This window comes from Suncus etruscus, chromosome 4 (assembly GCF_024139225.1).
Source record: "Suncus etruscus isolate mSunEtr1 chromosome 4, mSunEtr1.pri.cur, whole genome shotgun sequence".
Classification (NCBI taxonomy): Eukaryota; Metazoa; Chordata; class Mammalia; order Eulipotyphla; family Soricidae; genus Suncus; species Suncus etruscus.
In genome coordinates this window covers 163,689,972-163,708,566 of record NC_064851.1, presented here as the reverse complement: position 1 = coordinate 163,708,566, position 18,595 = coordinate 163,689,972, and the positions used below count along the sequence as shown (strand labels likewise).

The window sequence follows — 18,595 nt, the reverse complement described above, 5'->3', positions numbered from 1 at the left end:
TATTCATGAAAAGTTACTGGACTTGGTGGAGGGGACATAATAATCTAAATATATTTAATACAACTGTCCATTCATAACATAGACTTTTTTTAAATTTTCCTGTTTATTTCCCAAAACTTGGGTATACTGGATATTTTCTATTCCAAGACAATGAATACTAAATTAATATTTGAGATCAGTGCCAAGGATGTAGCTAGTTATAGTGTGTAGCTTGATTGAACCTTAGGTTCATTATAAAAATTTTATTTTATATATGTCTGATATAATTATCAAAGACGTAATTAGCTAACTTTTAATTAATGATTTTTAATTGAACCAATTTGAAATACAAAGTGGTTTAGGATTGAGTTATACAATGTTCCAACATCCTTCCCTTCACCAGCGCACATTTCCTGACATCAGTCTTCCCAGATTCCTTCCTGCCCTCCTTCCTGCCTGCCTCTACTATCTCTTCAGCGCCCCAGTTAGTTAACTGGGGTGTGGAACTGAAATTTGACGTAGTTTTCAGGTTCTGAAGTTTTTGCTATGTTTTCACCAAATTGTACATTTTGCAAATCTTGCTTTTCATCTTTTTCAATTTTTTAATTTTTCAAATTTTCTCCATCCCCCATAGTAGTTGTTCCAAAATTACAATAACTACAAAATACATAATAAAAATTACAAAATTATTTGTGATTGGGATTCAGGCATAAAATGTTTCAACAGTAATTCCTTCACCAGTGTCTGCTTCCCTCCATCAATCCTTTCCCACCCCTATTTATCTCCAAATTTAGGTATTTTTTATAGTACATATATTAAATCAAAGGTTTACATATATTAAAACAAAGGTTGCTTTAAAGATAGAGAAGAATGGCTTTGATAGGAACACAAAAATTCCTTCCTTATACCTATATTTATTGCAGCGCTATTCACAATAGCCAGGTTCTGGAAACAACCAAGATGCCCTTCAACAGACGAATGGCTAAAGAAACTGTGGTACATATACACAGTGGAATATTATGCAGCTGTCAGGAGAGATGAAGTCATGAAATTTTCCTACATGAATGGAATCTATTATGCTGAGTGAAATAAGCCAGAGGGAGAAAGATAGATGCAGAATAGTCTCACTTATCTATGGGTTTTAATAAAAATAAAAGACATTCTTGCAATAATTTTCAGAGACAAAAGAGAGGAGAGCTGGCAGATCCAGCTCACTTTATGAAGCTCACCACAAAGAGTGATTATTGCAGTTAGAGAAATAACTACATTGAGAACTATCATAACAAAGTGAATGAATGAGGGAAGTAGAAAGCCTGTCTAGAGTACAGGTTGAGGTGGGGTGGGGAGGAGGGAGATTTGGGACATTGGTGATAGGAATGTTGTACTGGTGAAGGGGGGTGTTCCTTATATGACTGAAACCCAACCACAATTATGTATGTAGTTGAGGTGTTTAGATAAAGATATTTAAAAAAATCAATGGCTTTATAAAAGTGTCATATAGAATAATGCTTCAAGAGTTTGTCATTTTGGGGGGATTCATTTTGGCTTTTTGGTCACACCTGGTAGTGCTGGGGAAGAGGGCAGCTATTGACTGACACCATTTTGTGCTTGGGGGTTGCTCTCGTGCTGAAGAGGACCATGTGATGCCAGGGATCAAACCCAGGTCTCTGCTTGCATATCTAGCTCTAACCATTACTGACTCCTTAGACTATGTTGTCTTGTTCTAATTATGTCAATAGCTGTAGAACAAAAATCCTCATTGGCCATAGCAGTTTTATTTTTAAGGTGTTGGGGTCCTTGATGGAGAATGATGGGTACACTGGTGATGAGTGTGCTATTGGATTTATGTGCATGAGAAACTTCAACAACCAATCAATTAAGAATAATGTGCAATTTGAAAATGCATTTGAATTGTAGGAAAAATTGATTTGTTTGGAAGATAAATAACCTCTCATTGCCTCTACCCCTAAATACTTAGTTGCAACAGTGTGATCTCTAATAGAATTAGACACTTTGGTTCTAAGTATGAAGGTCGTGTTTCTAACAATCATTATATTACCATGTTTGTTTTCCCGATGAATATTTTTATTGATGTTTCATTAGGCCTGTCTACAAGCCACTTTGCCTGGGCATTTCACTCAGTAGCAGAAGAAGAACTACTGAACATGTTGCCAGCAATGCAGAAAGATGACCCCACTTGGTCTGAACTCAGAGCTATGGGTGTGGGATGGTGGGTTCGGAGTAACCGTATCTTACGCAAATGCATAGAAAAAGTAAGTTTTTGTTTCTGTGTGTAGTGAATTAAGATATTTTGAATATTTCTTTAAGTGATCTCTATCTTCTCTGCTGTTAATATTTGTAATTTGTAAAATGGTTTTTCAAAGGTATTTTGGCAGAGGGATGGGGGGAGCGGTTCACAGAACTCTCAGCTCTGTGCTCAAGGATCACTCCTGACTGGGCTCAAGGTACCAGATGTGGTACCAGAAATTGAACCTAGCTTTGTTGCTTGCAAGTCAGTACTTCTCCTGAAGTATATATATACTCCTGAAGGTATATAAGAAGAATTTAATAAAATTTATATTCTAAATTTTAAATTGCTAGTTGACAGTTGAAATTTGGAAAAATGGCCTTTTGGCTAAGATCAAGTGAAAAATTATTTCTTGAGCTCCTGTGACACAATAGGTTAGCGCATGGGTACTTGCCACACCATGCATAGATAGCTTCATTTAAGGGGAACTCAGGGGGCTCACCAGATGTATCCCCGGATTTTCCTGGTGTGGACAACTGAACCCCCCTGGGATTCCTCAAAAGGCCTGCTATGGATGCTTCTTCCCCTGCATGGATAGTTGAAAAATAAAGTATTTATATGCTTAGAGAAGTGAAGCATTAGTGACATTTGTAATGCAAAGAGAATTCTTATTTTCAATATCTGTTTACTTGAAATATCCTTATAAATTACTTTGTAGGATAGTATACATATATATATAAAATATGCATATATATCTTTATACATGTAATCACATACATTGGTTTTGCTTACTTTTGTGATAACAGAGGTCAAAACAAGGGCCCTCATATATGTAACCCAAAAAGTGTGTGATTATCATTTTTTTGGTTTTGGACAAAACCCGGTGATGCTGAGCACCAGACCCTGGTCTGTGCTTAGGGTCATTCCTGGTGGTGCTCAGGGAACCATATGTTGTGTTGGGGATTGAACCCAGGTTGTTCACACATGCAGGGCCCTACCCACTGTACATGTCTCCAGCTTTCGAAAACCATGTTTTTATTATTTATTGGGGACATAGTTCAAGTAATAGAGCACTTCTGGGAGATTACCTTAGCTTTGTTCTTAAGCACTGCATGACCTATTGAGGACCTTAGGTGTGGACTCAAGCACTGTTGGTGTGAGCATTGATAACAGTGGCTTCCACAGGGGCAGGGGATGTAGCTCAAGTCATGGAGCACATGCTTTGCATGTGTAAGGCCTGGGTTTGATCCTCAATGCCAGATACCCTTTTCCCCTCTACAAGCACTGGAGCCCCTTAGCACTACTATAAAGAGAGAGACGCACACACAAGTTACTGAAAATTTTAATAAGTATGCCATTTTTATATATGATGGAAATTATTTGTTCATTTAAAATTTGTCTTGGGGGATAGCTGGTTGAGTGGGGGGACCCTGAGATAAATGGTGGAAGCAGTTAGTTTGGTGGAGAATGTGATGTTGGAATGGTAGAGGCATGAAACCCTGTTATTAACAGTATTATAAATCACAACACTTTATGTAAATAAAAAATCAGGTTAAACTGTTTCTATAAAATTTTTGTTTTAATTACAGGTAGCCAAAGCCGCCTTTTATAGAAAGAATGATCCTTTAGATGCAGCCATTTTTTACCTTGCAATGAGAAAGAAAGGTATCATTTGGGGATTATATAGGTAGGTAAAAAACATCATATTCGTGAAACCTTATTGTGATATGTGAATTATAGTGACTAAAAGTTTTAAAAAGAAATGAATAAATTGAAAATCATTATCGGATATAAATATATGAAGTAAAGATTGTTCATGTGATTCACATAGATCTTAGATTTTTAAATTTAAATAGAGGTTTTACTGTGGAGCAGGGGTTCCTGGGCCACACCCATGGCACTCTGTGCTTAGAAGTTACTCCTGGCTCAGGGCTCAGGGCTCAGGGCACCATTTGGAATGCCGGGGATTGGCCACGTGCAAGGCAAACTTCTACCTGCTGTGCTATGACTCTGGCCCCGAGGTTTGTTTTTTTTTTAAGCGTAGAAGCCCACATGTGTTCCAGAGGTGAAGAATCTTTTTTTTTTTTTTTTTTTGGTTTGTTTGTTTTATTTTGGGGTGCTCAGGGTTATATATGACTGTGTTCCGGATTTACTCCTGACTCTCTGCTCTGGGTCCATTTCCAGCAGTGCTCTGGGGATCACATGCAATGCCCAAGTAAGCCACATGTAAAGCAGTCTTCAACTCCTGTGCTCTCCCAAATTCCTAAGAGGAAAATCTTGATCAGGTCACTTAAGTTTAAAGCAAATTTAAGTTTTTATAAAATAATAATAACAAAAATATTGTTTACTAATTTTTCATCTAGAATCGAGAGGTGAACCAGACGTGTGCCTAAAATAGTAAAGAAAGTAGATTGGTTTAATATATAGCAGGATTAAGTCTTAGACCCTATGAAGAGTACATGAAGGTGGGAGAGGGTAGTTCAGTGGGCTTGAAAGTACATGTGGCCCAGATTCAGTCCTTAATACTACCACCACTGCCAGAGTAACTTGGAGCTATGGTCCAAAATTAGAAAGAAAATGAAAAATAAAAAGAATATATGAATAATCTTACCTAAAACTGCTTTCATCCAGTGTACTCTGACTCCACTTCTGAGCTAAGATTATATTTTTTTTCTCTTCCCCTTCAACAAGCAAGACTTATTCAACATGATTATCATAAATACTTTTGTTTGTTCATTCCTAGGTAACTTTATAGGAAGAAAAACCTTGGGAAAAAATCATGGTATCAGATCAGTTTCTTAAGAAACTAGATATTTTAGAATATTTTGAATCAGAACAAATTTTTTGGACTTATTTTAGGTGGTAGGGATGTTGAGGCTACACCTTTCAAAGTTCAGGGCTTGCTACTTCCTCTATGCTCATGGGTCATTCTTGGCAGTTTGGGAGACAATATGGAGTGCTGGAAAGTGAACCTAAGTTGGCCTCCTGTAAAACACCTTACTCACTGTACTATAACTCCAGCCATCAAATTTTAAGATTTTGATCATTAGAGTCATTTTAAGATAGGCAACCGGAGTAAGAGTTAATTAGTACATTAATACAAAAGCGATAATTATAGGAGACTGGGGAATGGTTCAGTGGCCAAGTTGCCTGATTTACAAGAAAGTTCAATCCCCAGTATTTCCACATGAACTAGAGGCAGACCTGGCAGCTCTGCCATTTGGGATCCCTGATATAAATGAGTGCCTGGTGCACCACAGCCAGGAGGGTATAAGGGCCACAACTAAAGCATAAGCACTAAAGCCACGAGTGTGACTTCTTTTAGCAAATGTCAAATGCTGCAGATGGAAATACAATCTCTGACGAGTACTGTGCAGACCACAGCTAAATGTGCAAAAACCATAGTCTGCGGTGTGTGACTCCGTCTTCGCAACAGCATCAATAGAGGAAGGGGAAGGGAAAACAAGTATAAATTATGTGTGTTGCATAGATTCAAAAAGTATTTTAACAGTACTTACTAATGTATGTTTTTAAGTTGGAAAGAAATTTATTTAGTAATGAGATTTATATGAAAAAAATATAATTACCTAAATGTTCCTTTGCTTGGAAAAGAAGCGAAGTCTAGTGATTTACGAACTGGAAAGTATATATCTTAAGTTTTAAGTTTTAAGTGGATAACTTTACAAAATTGGTTCTGATATAGAAACACTATGTTACAAAATTTTAATGCTTATCTCTTTTATAGATCCCAAAAAGATACAAAGATGACACAGTTTTTTGGACATAATTTTGAGGATGAGCGGTGGCGGAAAGCAGCTTTAAAGAATGCTTTTTCTTTGTTAGGGAAACAAAGATTTGAACATTCTGCAGCCTTTTTTCTTTTAGCTGGTTGCCTCCAAGATGCAATTGAGGTAATGATTGCAATTTTTTAAATTATAGCATTGTCATTCATTTACTAGAATTTATTAATTTTTCAATTTCAATTCAAGTATGTTGGAAATGGCACATATTAAATAATTGAAGTAACTAATAATATTTTATAGTGACTTAAAATTTTATTAGTTTGCTTGAAGGATATTTACATAACATAAACCAAGATTATACTGGTTAGTAGAGAAAAGTAGATTCCTCAAAGTTACAGTGTTATTCATAATTGAGATTCAGTCCCTAACACCAGTCCCTTAGTCAGTGTCCATTTCCCTCCCAGTGTCCTGGGTAAACCTTCCACTCACAGCCTGTTTCTATGGCAGGCACTTATACCCTTTTAAATTTCCCTTTTTAAAACTCCCTACTTCTCCAGAGTAACCACTTCCTTCCACCAATGTCATATTGTGTTGTCCCTTGACCTTTTCTCTCCCCTTCCTCACAATGGAAACTAGTTATGTGCTCTTCATTTCAAAACCTTTAGGCATTTGGACATATTCTCCTTTATTATTTTAGATATAGATATAGATATATTGCTTGTGGTCAACCAGTTTTCCCAACACTACTTATTGAAAAGCTTTTCTTATTCCATTTCTTTTCTTTTTTTTTTCTCTGTTATTAAAGATAAAATGACCATATATCTGAGTGTCTATCTCTGAATCTTCAATTCAATTCCATAATCTGAGGGTCTGTCCTTATTCCAATACCATGCTGTTTTAATTACTATCTCTTTGTAGTATTGTTTAAATTGAGGAAAGAGATGCCTCCATCTTTTTATATTCTGAGCATTGTTCGGACTATTCCTGGGGGTTACTATTCCATATGAATTTCAGAGTGTTTTATCTTCTTCTTTGAAGTTATCTCTTGGGTATTCTGGAGACTGCATCAAATCTATATAATGTTTTAGGGAGTATTTTGATAGTGTTAATCTTCCAATCCATGATAGCTAAGGATAGCTTAATCTAACTCGTTTTTTAAAAAAATTTATATTGATATACCAGGGTTTTCAGTACTACTCATTATCATTTTCATGCATACATCATCCCTGTACTGCATCCACTACCAGAGAGACTCCTTTCCTCCACCAGTGTCCTAAGTATTACTCCTAGTACCTCTTTCCATTGATATATATGACTATTAAGAATTTATAAATAGGAGCTGGAGCAGTAGCACAGTGGTAGGGCATTTGCCTTGCAGGCGGCTGACCCAGATATGATCCCTGGCATCCCATATGGTCCCTTAAGCCTACCAGGAGGAATTTCTGAGTGCAGAGCCAGGAGTAACCCCTGATTGCTGCCAGGAATGTCCCAAAAGTGAGGGGGGGAGGGAGAGAGAGAGAAGAGAGAGAGAGAGAGAGAGAGAGAGAGAGAGAGAGAGAGAGAGAGAGAGAAAGGAAAGAGAGAGGAGAGGGAGAGGAAAGAGAGAAGGAGAGGAGAGAAGGGAGAGAGAGAGAACTTTTATAAGTAGGTTAACAAAGTAGCTTGAATGTAAATTGGTAAAACTTGGAAAACTTTTAGCTAATTATATCTTGGTGACCTTCAGTGCTATTGTGACTATGATATTCTGATATTGCTATCTAAATGTGTTCATTTGCTTAGTTTTATATTGCCGAAGTGAATAGGGAGGTTAAAATTTCAGTATAAAACAGTATTTCTTATGAATTGATGCTTTTAAAAATTATTTAGCATTTCATTGGGTTAAGTCTTTTTACAAATATATGTATTTAATATCAGCAGTTCAGTATGCCTGCAAATGATATCAATAGATATGCAAAACAAGCATGTATCATTTATTTGTTCCATAATCTTGATGCTAATCAAATTTCTTTCTGCAGCTATTAGTTGAGTTTATCCTAAATGAAAGATGTGCTCACTTATTTGCAAACAAAATTTCATTTTCTTAAGGTCTGTCTCGAGAAACTGAATGATATCCAGTTGGCTCTTATAATAGCAAGACTTTATGAGTCTGAATTTGATGCATCTACAACATATAAATCTATTTTATATAAAAAAATTTTGGGAGTTGATTCTCCTGTCAGTGAACTGAAGTCATTGAACATAAGTATGAATTCTGATCCTTTCCTTCGGAGCATGGCATATTGGATTCTAGAAGATTACGGTAATGCTCTGGGAACACTGGTAAAGCAACCTGCTTCAGAGGATGACGGTAAGTTGGACTTCTCAGATGTTACTGAGAGACTTTTATTGATGTTTGTGAATCAGAGCACCCTGGTTTTTGTTTGTGCGGTTTTGGTTTTCGGGTCACACCCGGCAGCGCTCAGGGGTTTCTCCTGGCTCTACGCTCAGAAATCGCTCCTGCTAGGCTCGGGGGACCATATGGGATGCCGGGATTTGACCATCGTCCTTCTGCATGCCAGGCTAATGCCCTACCTCCTTGCTGTCTCTCCATCCCCACCCTGTTTGTGGTACTAGCTGTCAGTTTTTCCATACTGTCCAGAGGTAGATTGTTATATTTCGTATAATCTCATCAGGATATCGTGTGTGTGTGTGTGTGTGTGTGTGTGTGTGTGTGTGTGTGTGTGTGTGTGTGTGTGTATGAAGTAGTGCTATACATTATTTTTTATGGAAAATTTCTGATCATTTCCAGACTTGAAAAGTAGCTCATCAAATCTTTACAAAATAGGAACTTTTAGGTAGTGGAAGCAACCTGTCATAGAACACAAATTTAAGACATTGTCCAAGACTTACTGGTTTAGATGAGGTACAGGATAATGTATCTATTGTACAGGTTTTGTTGTTGTTGTTGGACTACCCAGTAGACTATGGTTCCAGGGATCAAACCCAGTGGCGCTCAGGAGTTACTCCTGGCTTTACACTCAGAAATTGCTCATGGCAGGTTCAGGGGACCATATGGGATGCTAGAGATCAAATCTGCTTGGCTACGTACAAGGCGAAAAGCCCTACCCACTGTGCTATTGCTCCGGCCCCAGTTTTCTTTTTCTTTTGCGGGGAAGAGTTAGAGGAATACTTTGGTAGTAATAGCTTAAGATGTTCTATTTTATAAAATTGATATGTTAAATATTTTAAACTCATAAATGTAAACATTTTAAAGAAAATGCGGTAATCAAGTCAGTTTACCATTGGTGGAAATTAATATATTATTCAGTTTTATTATTTTTATAATGAAAATATGTGCAGTGTAAAGAAAGATGACTTAAAGTTATTGATTAAAAGTCTTAAGCTTGGGGCCAGAGTATAGCAGTAGGATGTTTGCCTTGCATGGTCCGACTGATTCTGTTCTATTTCCTGATTCTATCCCCTGCATTCATATCGTCTCCCAAGTATACCACAGGGACTAATTCTTGAAAGCAGTGCCAAGAGTTACACCTGAGCACCACTGGATGTGGTCCAAAAACAAAACAGAACAAAAGTTTTAAACTTTTGTTTAAACTTTTAATAAGTTAGTTAGTAGGAGGGAGTGGATATCTTCCCTCTCCTAGCACTGCTCAAGGCCAGCTGTGGAAACAGAACATGTCAGTGCTCAAGCTCCATGATGCATTTGCTACTCCGTCCCAGTGATGCTTGGGAACAGCTGGGCCACTATGGAAAAGGTACCCATGAAATAGTTCAGTGCCCTCTGGACCAATCTCAGGGCCTTTGCATCTTCCCTCATCTTAGAACTCTCTCTCTGTCCTGTGCTAAATAAGTTCTTGTTGTTAGTTTTGTTTTGGGGGCCACATCCAGCAATGTTTAGGGCTTACTCCTGACTCTGCACTCAGGAATTGTTCCTGGTGGCCTGGGGGGGACCACATAGGATGCTGGAGATTGAACGTGAGAAGAGCCCTACCCATTGTGCTGTCACTCTAGCCACATTTTTTAAGTGTAATGTTTTATGTCTATTTTTTTCCTTTATTTTAGCAATTCTCTGCTAAAATTTTCCCTAGAAGTTAGTATAAACTAAGAATTCTTTAAATGAATTAAAATATAAGTAAAGTATGTACTTTAAATACTTTGTAAGTAGAAAGTATATATAATAGCATAATTTAGAATATTAAATGGTAAAGGTTCTAGTTATGACTTTTTACATTTCATAATTTAGTCAAGAGCTGTTATTAAGAAACAGCAAAAAAGCCATGTTACTCAGTTTCCTAGCCATCAAGCTAGGGATTTTAAACTCACTTTAATGGAAGAGAGAAAGAAAAGGGGACTAGAGCATTAGTACAACAGTACAATTAATTAGTTACACACAACTTGCCTTGCATGCATAGTACCTGGGTTTGATCCCTGGAACCATAGTCTACTGAATATTGCTTGAAGTGATTTCTGTGTGCAGAGCCAGGAAAAATCACCCTGCACATTCTGGCTATGCAAAGAAGGGAGGGAGGGAGAAAGGGAGGGAGGGAAAGAGGGAAAGAAGAAGGAAGGAAGTAGGAAGGAAGGAAGGAAGGAAGGAAGGAAGGAAGGAAGGAAGGAAGGAAGGAAGGAAGGAAGGAAGGAAGGAAGGAAGGAAGGAAGGAAGAAGGGAGGGAGGGAGGGAGGAAGAAGGGAGGGAGGGAGGGAGGGAGGGAGGGAGGGTGGGAGGGAGGAAGGAAGGAAGGAAGAAGGGAGGGAGGGAGGGAGGGAGGGAGGAAGGAAGGAAGGAAGGAAGGAAGGAAGGAAGGAAGGAAGGAAGGAAGGAAGGAAGGAAGGAAGGAAGGAAGGAAGGAAGGAAGAAGGAAGGAAGGGCATTTTCTAGTAACTTAAAAGTCTTTAAAATTTTTTAATTTGGAATTAATAATGATCACATACTTTCACAACCAATCAAACTTATTCTTACAAATTAAAAATTAGGCGTGATACTGATGGGGAGAGAAAAATGTCTGATTTGTGGAATATAGTTTTATTGTTTACTGAATATAATATGGTTTGGTTTGGAAATGAGTCAGGGATAATTATTTGCTTTTAAGCTTGAGCAATAAACAAATATTTGAGGGAAGAGAGTTTATTTGGAGATAATTACTTTGAAAAAGAAGACTTTTCTGGTAAAATGACCTTTGAGTAGAGATATGTAATTAATGAGCAAATGATCAAAGTAGATACCTTATTTTTGACTAAAAAACACGGTAAATAAAAGACCCCGGGGCAAGTGTATACATAACATGTAAATATTCATACGCCTAGATTACATTGTGAAGTTGAGAATGGAAATTGAAGCTTTTAAGTTATCAGCATATATGTGGTAAGTCCATGACAGTTTGTTAAGTTTACCCAGGGAGAGTAGATAGAAAAGATGTTAAGCACTGAACCCTAGCACATTCTTAGCTATGAAAAACTAACAAAGCAGACTACAAATACATATTCAAGGAAGGAAACAACTAAAAGTATATTAGGGGATATTTGGTGTTATCTGAGATTATTATCAGAAGAGATGTGAGACCATCATAACCTTTTATTGTTATTGTTCTTCAACTCTTTTATTGCAAAAATGCTTTTGTCTATTAAATGCTATGTATTAGTGTGATCTGTTAATAAAAAATATTAAAATATTAGGTTGATAAAGGTGCCAGAGTAGGGTCAAAGAGACCGTACAGCAGGTACAATTCTTGCCTGCATGCAACTGACTCAGGTTCAATCCCTGTCATAGCATATGGTCCCTGGAAAACCTGTTAGGAGTGATTCCAGGGCACAGAGACAGGAGTGGCCCCCCCCCAAAAAAATTTATAATGCAAAGTAGAGAAAATGGAGGACTGTACTATTCTTGAAAAGTTTTGTTGACTTACTTGTTTTCAGATCAAGTCAAGATGTCAACTTGTAACCCTGCAGTTTTTAATTTCTATAATTATCTAAGAACACATCCTCTTTTGCTGAGACGTCATTTTGGATCAGTGGATGCATTTTCCAGACACATGAGTTTAACAGAAAAAAGTGGACTAGCAGAGACAATTAGTTTAAGTGAAAGAAGATTATTTTTTACTACTGCCAGTGCTCATTTAAAAGCTGGTTGCCCTATGTTGGCTTTGGAAGTATTATCAAAGTTGCCAAAAGTCATCAGAAAAACAAAAGGTTTTTGTAGAGCATCGAGTTTTCTGAATACTAGTAAAAATTGTTCACCTTCACTAAAATTGGATACAAAGGAAGATAAATCTTCTGCTCTAGATTGGTCACAGTCACTGATCAATGGTTTTGGATCTTCTTCAGAGGGCTCCTCAGAGAAACAATCAAATTCCACTCTTTCTTTTGACTGGAGTCAACCAAGTGTTGTATTTCAGGATGACTCTTTAGAATTAAAATGGGACACTGATAATGAGGAAGAAAATGAAGATCTCTCTATTTCAAGGAAAGAATTGAAATCTTCACAGAGCGGCCTCAGTAAAATAGATGAAACAAGTTCTAATTGCACAGTCTCTCTAGATGAAAATGATATTATAAATCCATCAGAAGATATCATTGCAGTTCAGTTAAAGTTTAGAGCATGTTTAAAAATTCTCACAGTGGAACTTCGTACTTTATCCACTGGCTATGAAATTGATGGTGGAAAATTGCGTTATCAACTATACCATTGGCTTGAAAAAGAAGTGATAGCTCTTCAGAGAACTTGTGACTGTTGTTCAGATGCTGAAGAATTAAAGTCCACTATTAGAGAAGATGAAGAGAAATTTGGATTAAGTGAAAATACTGATGACTTGCCTCACCAAACAAAAATGAAGCAACAGAGAGAAATCTTTGAGGAAAAAAGACAGTGGCTTTTGAAATATCAGTCACTCTTACGAATGTTTCTTAGTTACTGTATACTTCATGGATCCCATGGTGGGGGACTTGCATCTGTGAGAATGGAATTAATTTTACTTTTGCAAGAATCTCAGCAGGTATGTAACTTACAGAGTAGCCAATAAGCACATACATGAAAGGGGTTTTTTTGTTGTTGGTTTTTTTTTTTTTTTGTCTTTGGGTCACACCCAGCAGCGCTCAGGGGTTTCTCCTGGCTCTACGCTCAGAAATCGCTCGGGGGACCATATGGGATTCCGGGATTCGAACCACCGTCCTCCTGCATGCAAGGCAAATGCCCCACCTCCTTGCTATCTCTCTGCCCCCTATATGAAAGTTTTTGATATTCTCATTTTAAATATTAAATTTTATTTTATTCATTGCAGTTTTTATGATGTTTTATATTATGTTTTTATGTTATTGATTTGTATTATTTTATCTGTATGATGCTTTATATTATGAATTATGTGTTAAGTTTCAGGACTGTTGTTTCAGCTCCATTGAAAGAGTGAGCTGCTAAGTTCATATTGTGCATTTCTTTTTATTTTTTTGGTTTTGGGGCCACACCCGGCGGTGCTCAGGGCTTACTCCTGGCTGTCTGCTCAGAAATAGCTCCTGGCAGGCACGGGGGACCCTATGGGACACCGGGATTCGAACCAACCACCTTTGGTCCTGGATCGGCTGCTTGCAAGGCAAACGCCGCTGTGCTATCTCTCCGGGCCCGTGCATTTCTTATATGGATGTTTTTTGAGAAGAGGAATTGCTCTTTATTACAAGAAAGTATTATCCCGTCAGTTTTCATTATAGTTGTTATATCTCTTTAGATACAGTCTAATATAAAAGCTTACATCAAACTTTTAAGTTTTGATTGCATTAAAACTTGAAAGTTTTACAAAAGAATCTCTAAATTATGTTAAGAAATAGATTGTAATTATAAATGGCTGATGAAACTTTTTCTTTTTTTTTCAAGGAAACGTCAGAACCCATATTTCCTAACCCTCTGTCTGAGCAGACCTCAGTCCCTCTCCTTTTTGCTTGTACAGCCAGTGCCAAAACAGTGGTTGCCAATCCATTATTGCACCTTAGTAATCTAACTCATGATATTCTGCATGCCATAATAAACTTTGATTCACCACCCTATCCCGATAACCAAAACAACAAAGTAAGTATGATTGGTTTCAACATTTTGAATTAGTGATATGCAATAATAACAGTAAAAGATAATTTTTATGATTTTTTATTTTAAAATTTAAATAACAAATTCTAATAGTGAAATAATTATAATAACTGAATTTTAATTGCAAGTTCTACCTATAATAATTTATTTACATGATCAAGTTTTATAACGATTTTGATCAGAGAAGATTTCTAATGAGCAGGCGTTAATTATACCAATAGATATTATTGTGTTACTTATGCCAATAAGGTACATCAATTTTATATCACTTCACAGGTAATTTTTATTAAGATAATAAGTCTATATTTAGACCCAGGAGTAATTTTTTATGTATGAACTTAATTAAAATGGTGATTGTCAGAAATAAGAATCTGATATTTTGATGTAAAAGGACCATTAAATTATGACTTTTTCTGCTCTGGAGAAACCTGTGTTCTCTCCCCTCATCCCTTCATATTTCTCTAGAATTTTTCAATAAGGATTGCTTTGCTTCCCTAAAATGAAAAGAAAAACCTACTAATACATCAGTAAATCTTTTTTGTTTGTTTTTTTCTTTTTTTTTTGATTTTTTGGGCCACACCCGTTTGATGCTCAGGGATTACTCCTGGCTAAGCACTCAGAGATCGCCCCTGGCTTGGGGAGACCATATGGGACGCCGGGGGATGGTCCTTCCTTGACTAGCGCTTGCAAGGCAGACACCTTACCTCTAGCGCCACCTCACCGGCCCCCAGTAAATGTTTTTCTAATAAACAAGAAAGCTTTTTTTGGTTCTGGTTAATTGATTGGTTTGCTTCGGGTGCATTCCTAGCAGTGCTCAGGGCTTCCTCCTGGCATTGTCCTCAGGGATCAAACTTTTCCAGGACTACTCATGGGGACCATATTGGGTACCAGCAATCAAACCCAGTTAGCTTCATTCAAGGCAAGCCTCTCAACCCCTATACTATTTCTCCAGTTGATGTTGTGAAAATTTTTTTCTCCTCAGGTTAGGTCTTCACTTATTTATAAGCCAGTCACAACAGAAAGGGCCTGTGAAATTCTTAAAGTTTGTATGCTTAAGTTTTTGCCAAGCTATTAAATCAGTCTTGTGAGAGTGCATCCCAATAATATTGATTTTGGGGGGAGCTGGAGTACAGTGGATTGGGCTTTTGCCTTGCACACAGCCATCCTGAATTTGATCCCCAGAAGTACACTCGTGAGCACCAGGCATAAGCCCTGAGCATTGAAGATACAGACCCAAAGCTGAACAAAAGATTAGGGTTTTTTAGTTTTATTTGTTATGAACGAAAATACTAATTTTTATTTTATTTATTTTTTTGTTTTGTTTTGTTTTGTTTGTGGTTTTTGGGTCACACCCGGCAGTGCTCAGGGGTTATTTCTGGCTCCAGGCTCAGAAATTGCTCCTGGCAGGCATGGGGGATCATATGGGGCACCGGGATTCGAACTGATGACCTCCTGCATGAAAGGCAAATGCCTTACCTCCATGCTATCTCTCCGGCCCCACTAATTTTTATTTTAATCTGCTTATTTAGGTTATATTTTGTCTAAGATTTATTTCTGTTAATTGCTCTTGCAAGTCCAATTTTGGAAACTTTATTACAAAAGTTTGTAGCAAGTTTAATTGTTGTATTTTTGTATCTTGGCTTTTCTCTAAATATTTAATGTATCCTTTTTCTGTGGTGGTTAGAATATTTGATAATATATTCTCCAATGACCTATCAGTCTGAACTTTATCTTTTGGTTGAACAAGAAGCAGATTGACTCTTAAAGGATTTTACATGCATATTTCATGCAGTAGTGAAGAGTTAAAACATTTGTTACCATTTGTTCAAATAGCAGATCTGTGTATAATTTCTGCCAAAGCCTAGTGTTCCGTTTTAAGTTTGGTTGTGATGAAACCTGTGGAGAGGCAGAAATAAATGTTAAAGAAATAAGGAAATATAGTTCATAACAGCAATTTAATAATAATTTAATAATGCCTAACTATGTATTGAAAAAAATTTTGTTTAAAATACTTAAAAAATACTTACACTTGAATAATTTTGTTTTGTTTTTCTTCTAGGTATATGTCATGCATACTTTAGCAGCCTCACTTTCTGCTTGTATTTATCAGTGCCTTTGTGGTAGTCATAATTACAGGTATAAATTGATAAAATTTAGGAATTCTTAATGTGCCGCTTCAGAATATTTCTGTGTTTTAGAAAAACTGGTTACTTTAGCCTCGTTTGTTATAAAAATGGGTATGGCTAGAGTGTTCTTTTCCATAATTTATATTATGTTATTTAATTTATGTTATTATGAATTATGTTATAAATGAATTTTAATAATTTATTAATCTAACTTTAGAGAAAAATATATTAGCTGATAATGACATGAATCATGTCATGGAAGCACAAAGGAGGAATTGAGTGACTGAATTAGAATGTAAAAAGCGTTATAAAATTTTTTATTGATTTTTGTTTTTTGCTATTTATGTACTGAGGTTTCAATTTAATTTATCTGCATTATTATAAACATTGTTTAAACTCTGTCCATTCAGTAGCTTTCTTTAAATTCTTTGATATTCTCTAACTTAATTGTTTTGTTTTGTTTTTTGTGCCACACCCATATGATGCTCAGGGGTTACTTCTGGTTAAGCACTCAGAAATTGCCCCTGGTTGGGGGGACCATATCGGACGCTGGGGGATCGAACCACGGTCCTTCCTTGGCTAGTGCTTGCAGACACCTTACCTCTAGCGCCACCTCACCTGCTCCACAACTTTTCTAAGTTTTTGTCATCTGATATTAATATTGCCACCCCAGCTTTTTTAAGGGTGCTGTTTGTTTGGATGATTTTCCTCCAGCCTTTGATTTTGAGTCTGTGTTTGTTTAAGTATTCAGATGTGTTTCTTGTAGGCAGCAGAAGGTTGGATTCATCTTTTTGATTCATTAGCCACTCTGTGTCCCTTAATTGGTGCATTTAGTCTATTGACATTGAGGGGGATGATTATCGTGGGATTTAACGTCATCTTTGTGTATAAGTTTGGTGTGTTTGTTGATCAGTCTTGTCCTAAAGTAGGCTTTTCAGCTTTTCCTTTAAGGCTGGTTTTGCATTTGGAAAGGTTCTGAGCTGTTGCTTATCCATGAAGCTTGTACCCTTCCTTCAGTCTTGTCACAATATCCCACCTCTATCTTCTGGTCTTAAGACTTTCTTGTGACATGTCTGCTGTAAATCTTAAGGATGCTCCTTTGAATGTAATTTCCCTTTTGGATCTTGCTGCTTTCAGTATTCTATCTCCATCTGTGGAATTTGTCATTGTAACTAGGATGTGTCTTGGGTGTTTTTTTTTCGGGTCTCTTTTAGCTGGTACTCATCAGTCATGCAGGATTTGATTGCATGCAGTCTTTAGCTCTGGAAGTTTCTCTGTGGTGATGTCTTTGGCTGTTGATTCTTCCTAGGGATCTTTTTTCTGGGTCTCTGGGACTCCAATGATTCTTATGTTGTTTCTGTTGATTTTATCAAAGACTTCTATTTTCATTTGTTCACATTCTTTGAGTACTTTTTCCATTGTCTGATCGTTTGCCTTAACGTTCTTTTCCATTCTCTTCTGCTGTATGTATGGAGTTTTCTGCATTTCATCTTACTGTTCATTGATTTAGTCCTTGGCTGCTATTACCCTGTTTGAGAGGCTTTCCATTGAGGTTTTCAGTTCAACTATCTTGTTTTTCAGAACTGTTATTTTTGTTTGGAGTTTTCTGATTTCTTTCTTTGTGTTCTGTTCAGCTAGAGCTATGTTTTCTTTGATTTCCATGAAGATCCTCCATATTTCTATTCTGAAAGATTAATCATATGGTTGGTAATTTTTGGGTCATCAGAGCTATCATCTTCATTCTATGTGCATGGTGTTTGCCGGGTAGGGCTCCCAATTGTCATGCTTGTAGTGTGATTTTTTTTCTGCGTGTTATGGTGTTGTTTATCAGTTAGAAAGAGCGCACGCCCGCTCTGCTTTGCTTAGCATACGTGCTCCTCTGGGGCCTCAAGGAGACCTTTGCGGGCCTTTCTTGGCCCTCTCAGGAGAACTTCAGGAGAGAGAAGAGAAGAGAAACACGCAAAGCCGACAGGTCCTCTTGGTCTCTCCCAGTCACCAATCTCCTTCAGGAATTCTGTGCTGGAATTTAGCTCAAACCCGAAGCACCCTCAGTAATGATGTGGGAGACCCCGGACTCAGCCTGGTCAGGCTTGTCCAGGGCACCTCTGTCTTTGCTTCCTTCAGGAATTCTGTGCTGAATTTGAGCTCAACTAGCAACTTGATTTTTTTGTCCCTAGTCCTCAAGGAATTTACTTTATTATTAAAGATTACTTATCTGCTTTTTATCAATAGCTTTTATCCTAATATTTTCATACACAATATAGGAGGAAAAATGTTAAAAATTTGATTCATTTTGTTATCTTGAAACTGGAGAGCAAAAGGAGAAAAACTTCAAAATGCACCAAAATATTAGGATTAACAAGATTTGTCAATCAGGGACCAGAGAGATAGCATGGAGGTAGAGTGTTTGCCTTTCATGCAGAAGGACAGTGGTTCG

At 37.1% G+C, this 18,595-nt stretch overlaps 1 protein-coding gene across 2 annotated transcripts in view; it reads left to right on the top strand.

Annotated features, from left to right (window-relative positions):
• Positions 1–18,595, top strand: part of DMXL1 (Dmx like 1) — a 159,531-nt gene that overhangs the window by 65,271 nt on the left and 75,665 nt on the right. For both annotated transcript variants that reach the window (XM_049771388.1, XM_049771387.1), the window contains exons 20-26: positions 2,083–2,252; positions 3,817–3,914; positions 5,973–6,138; positions 8,056–8,317; positions 11,881–12,956; positions 13,826–14,017; positions 16,092–16,168. In XM_049771388.1, the coding sequence (XP_049627345.1) occupies positions 2,083–2,252; positions 3,817–3,914; positions 5,973–6,138; positions 8,056–8,317; positions 11,881–12,956; positions 13,826–14,017; positions 16,092–16,168 (2,041 nt within the window). The remainder of the gene's footprint in view (positions 1–2,082; positions 2,253–3,816; positions 3,915–5,972; positions 6,139–8,055; positions 8,318–11,880; positions 12,957–13,825; positions 14,018–16,091; positions 16,169–18,595) is intronic.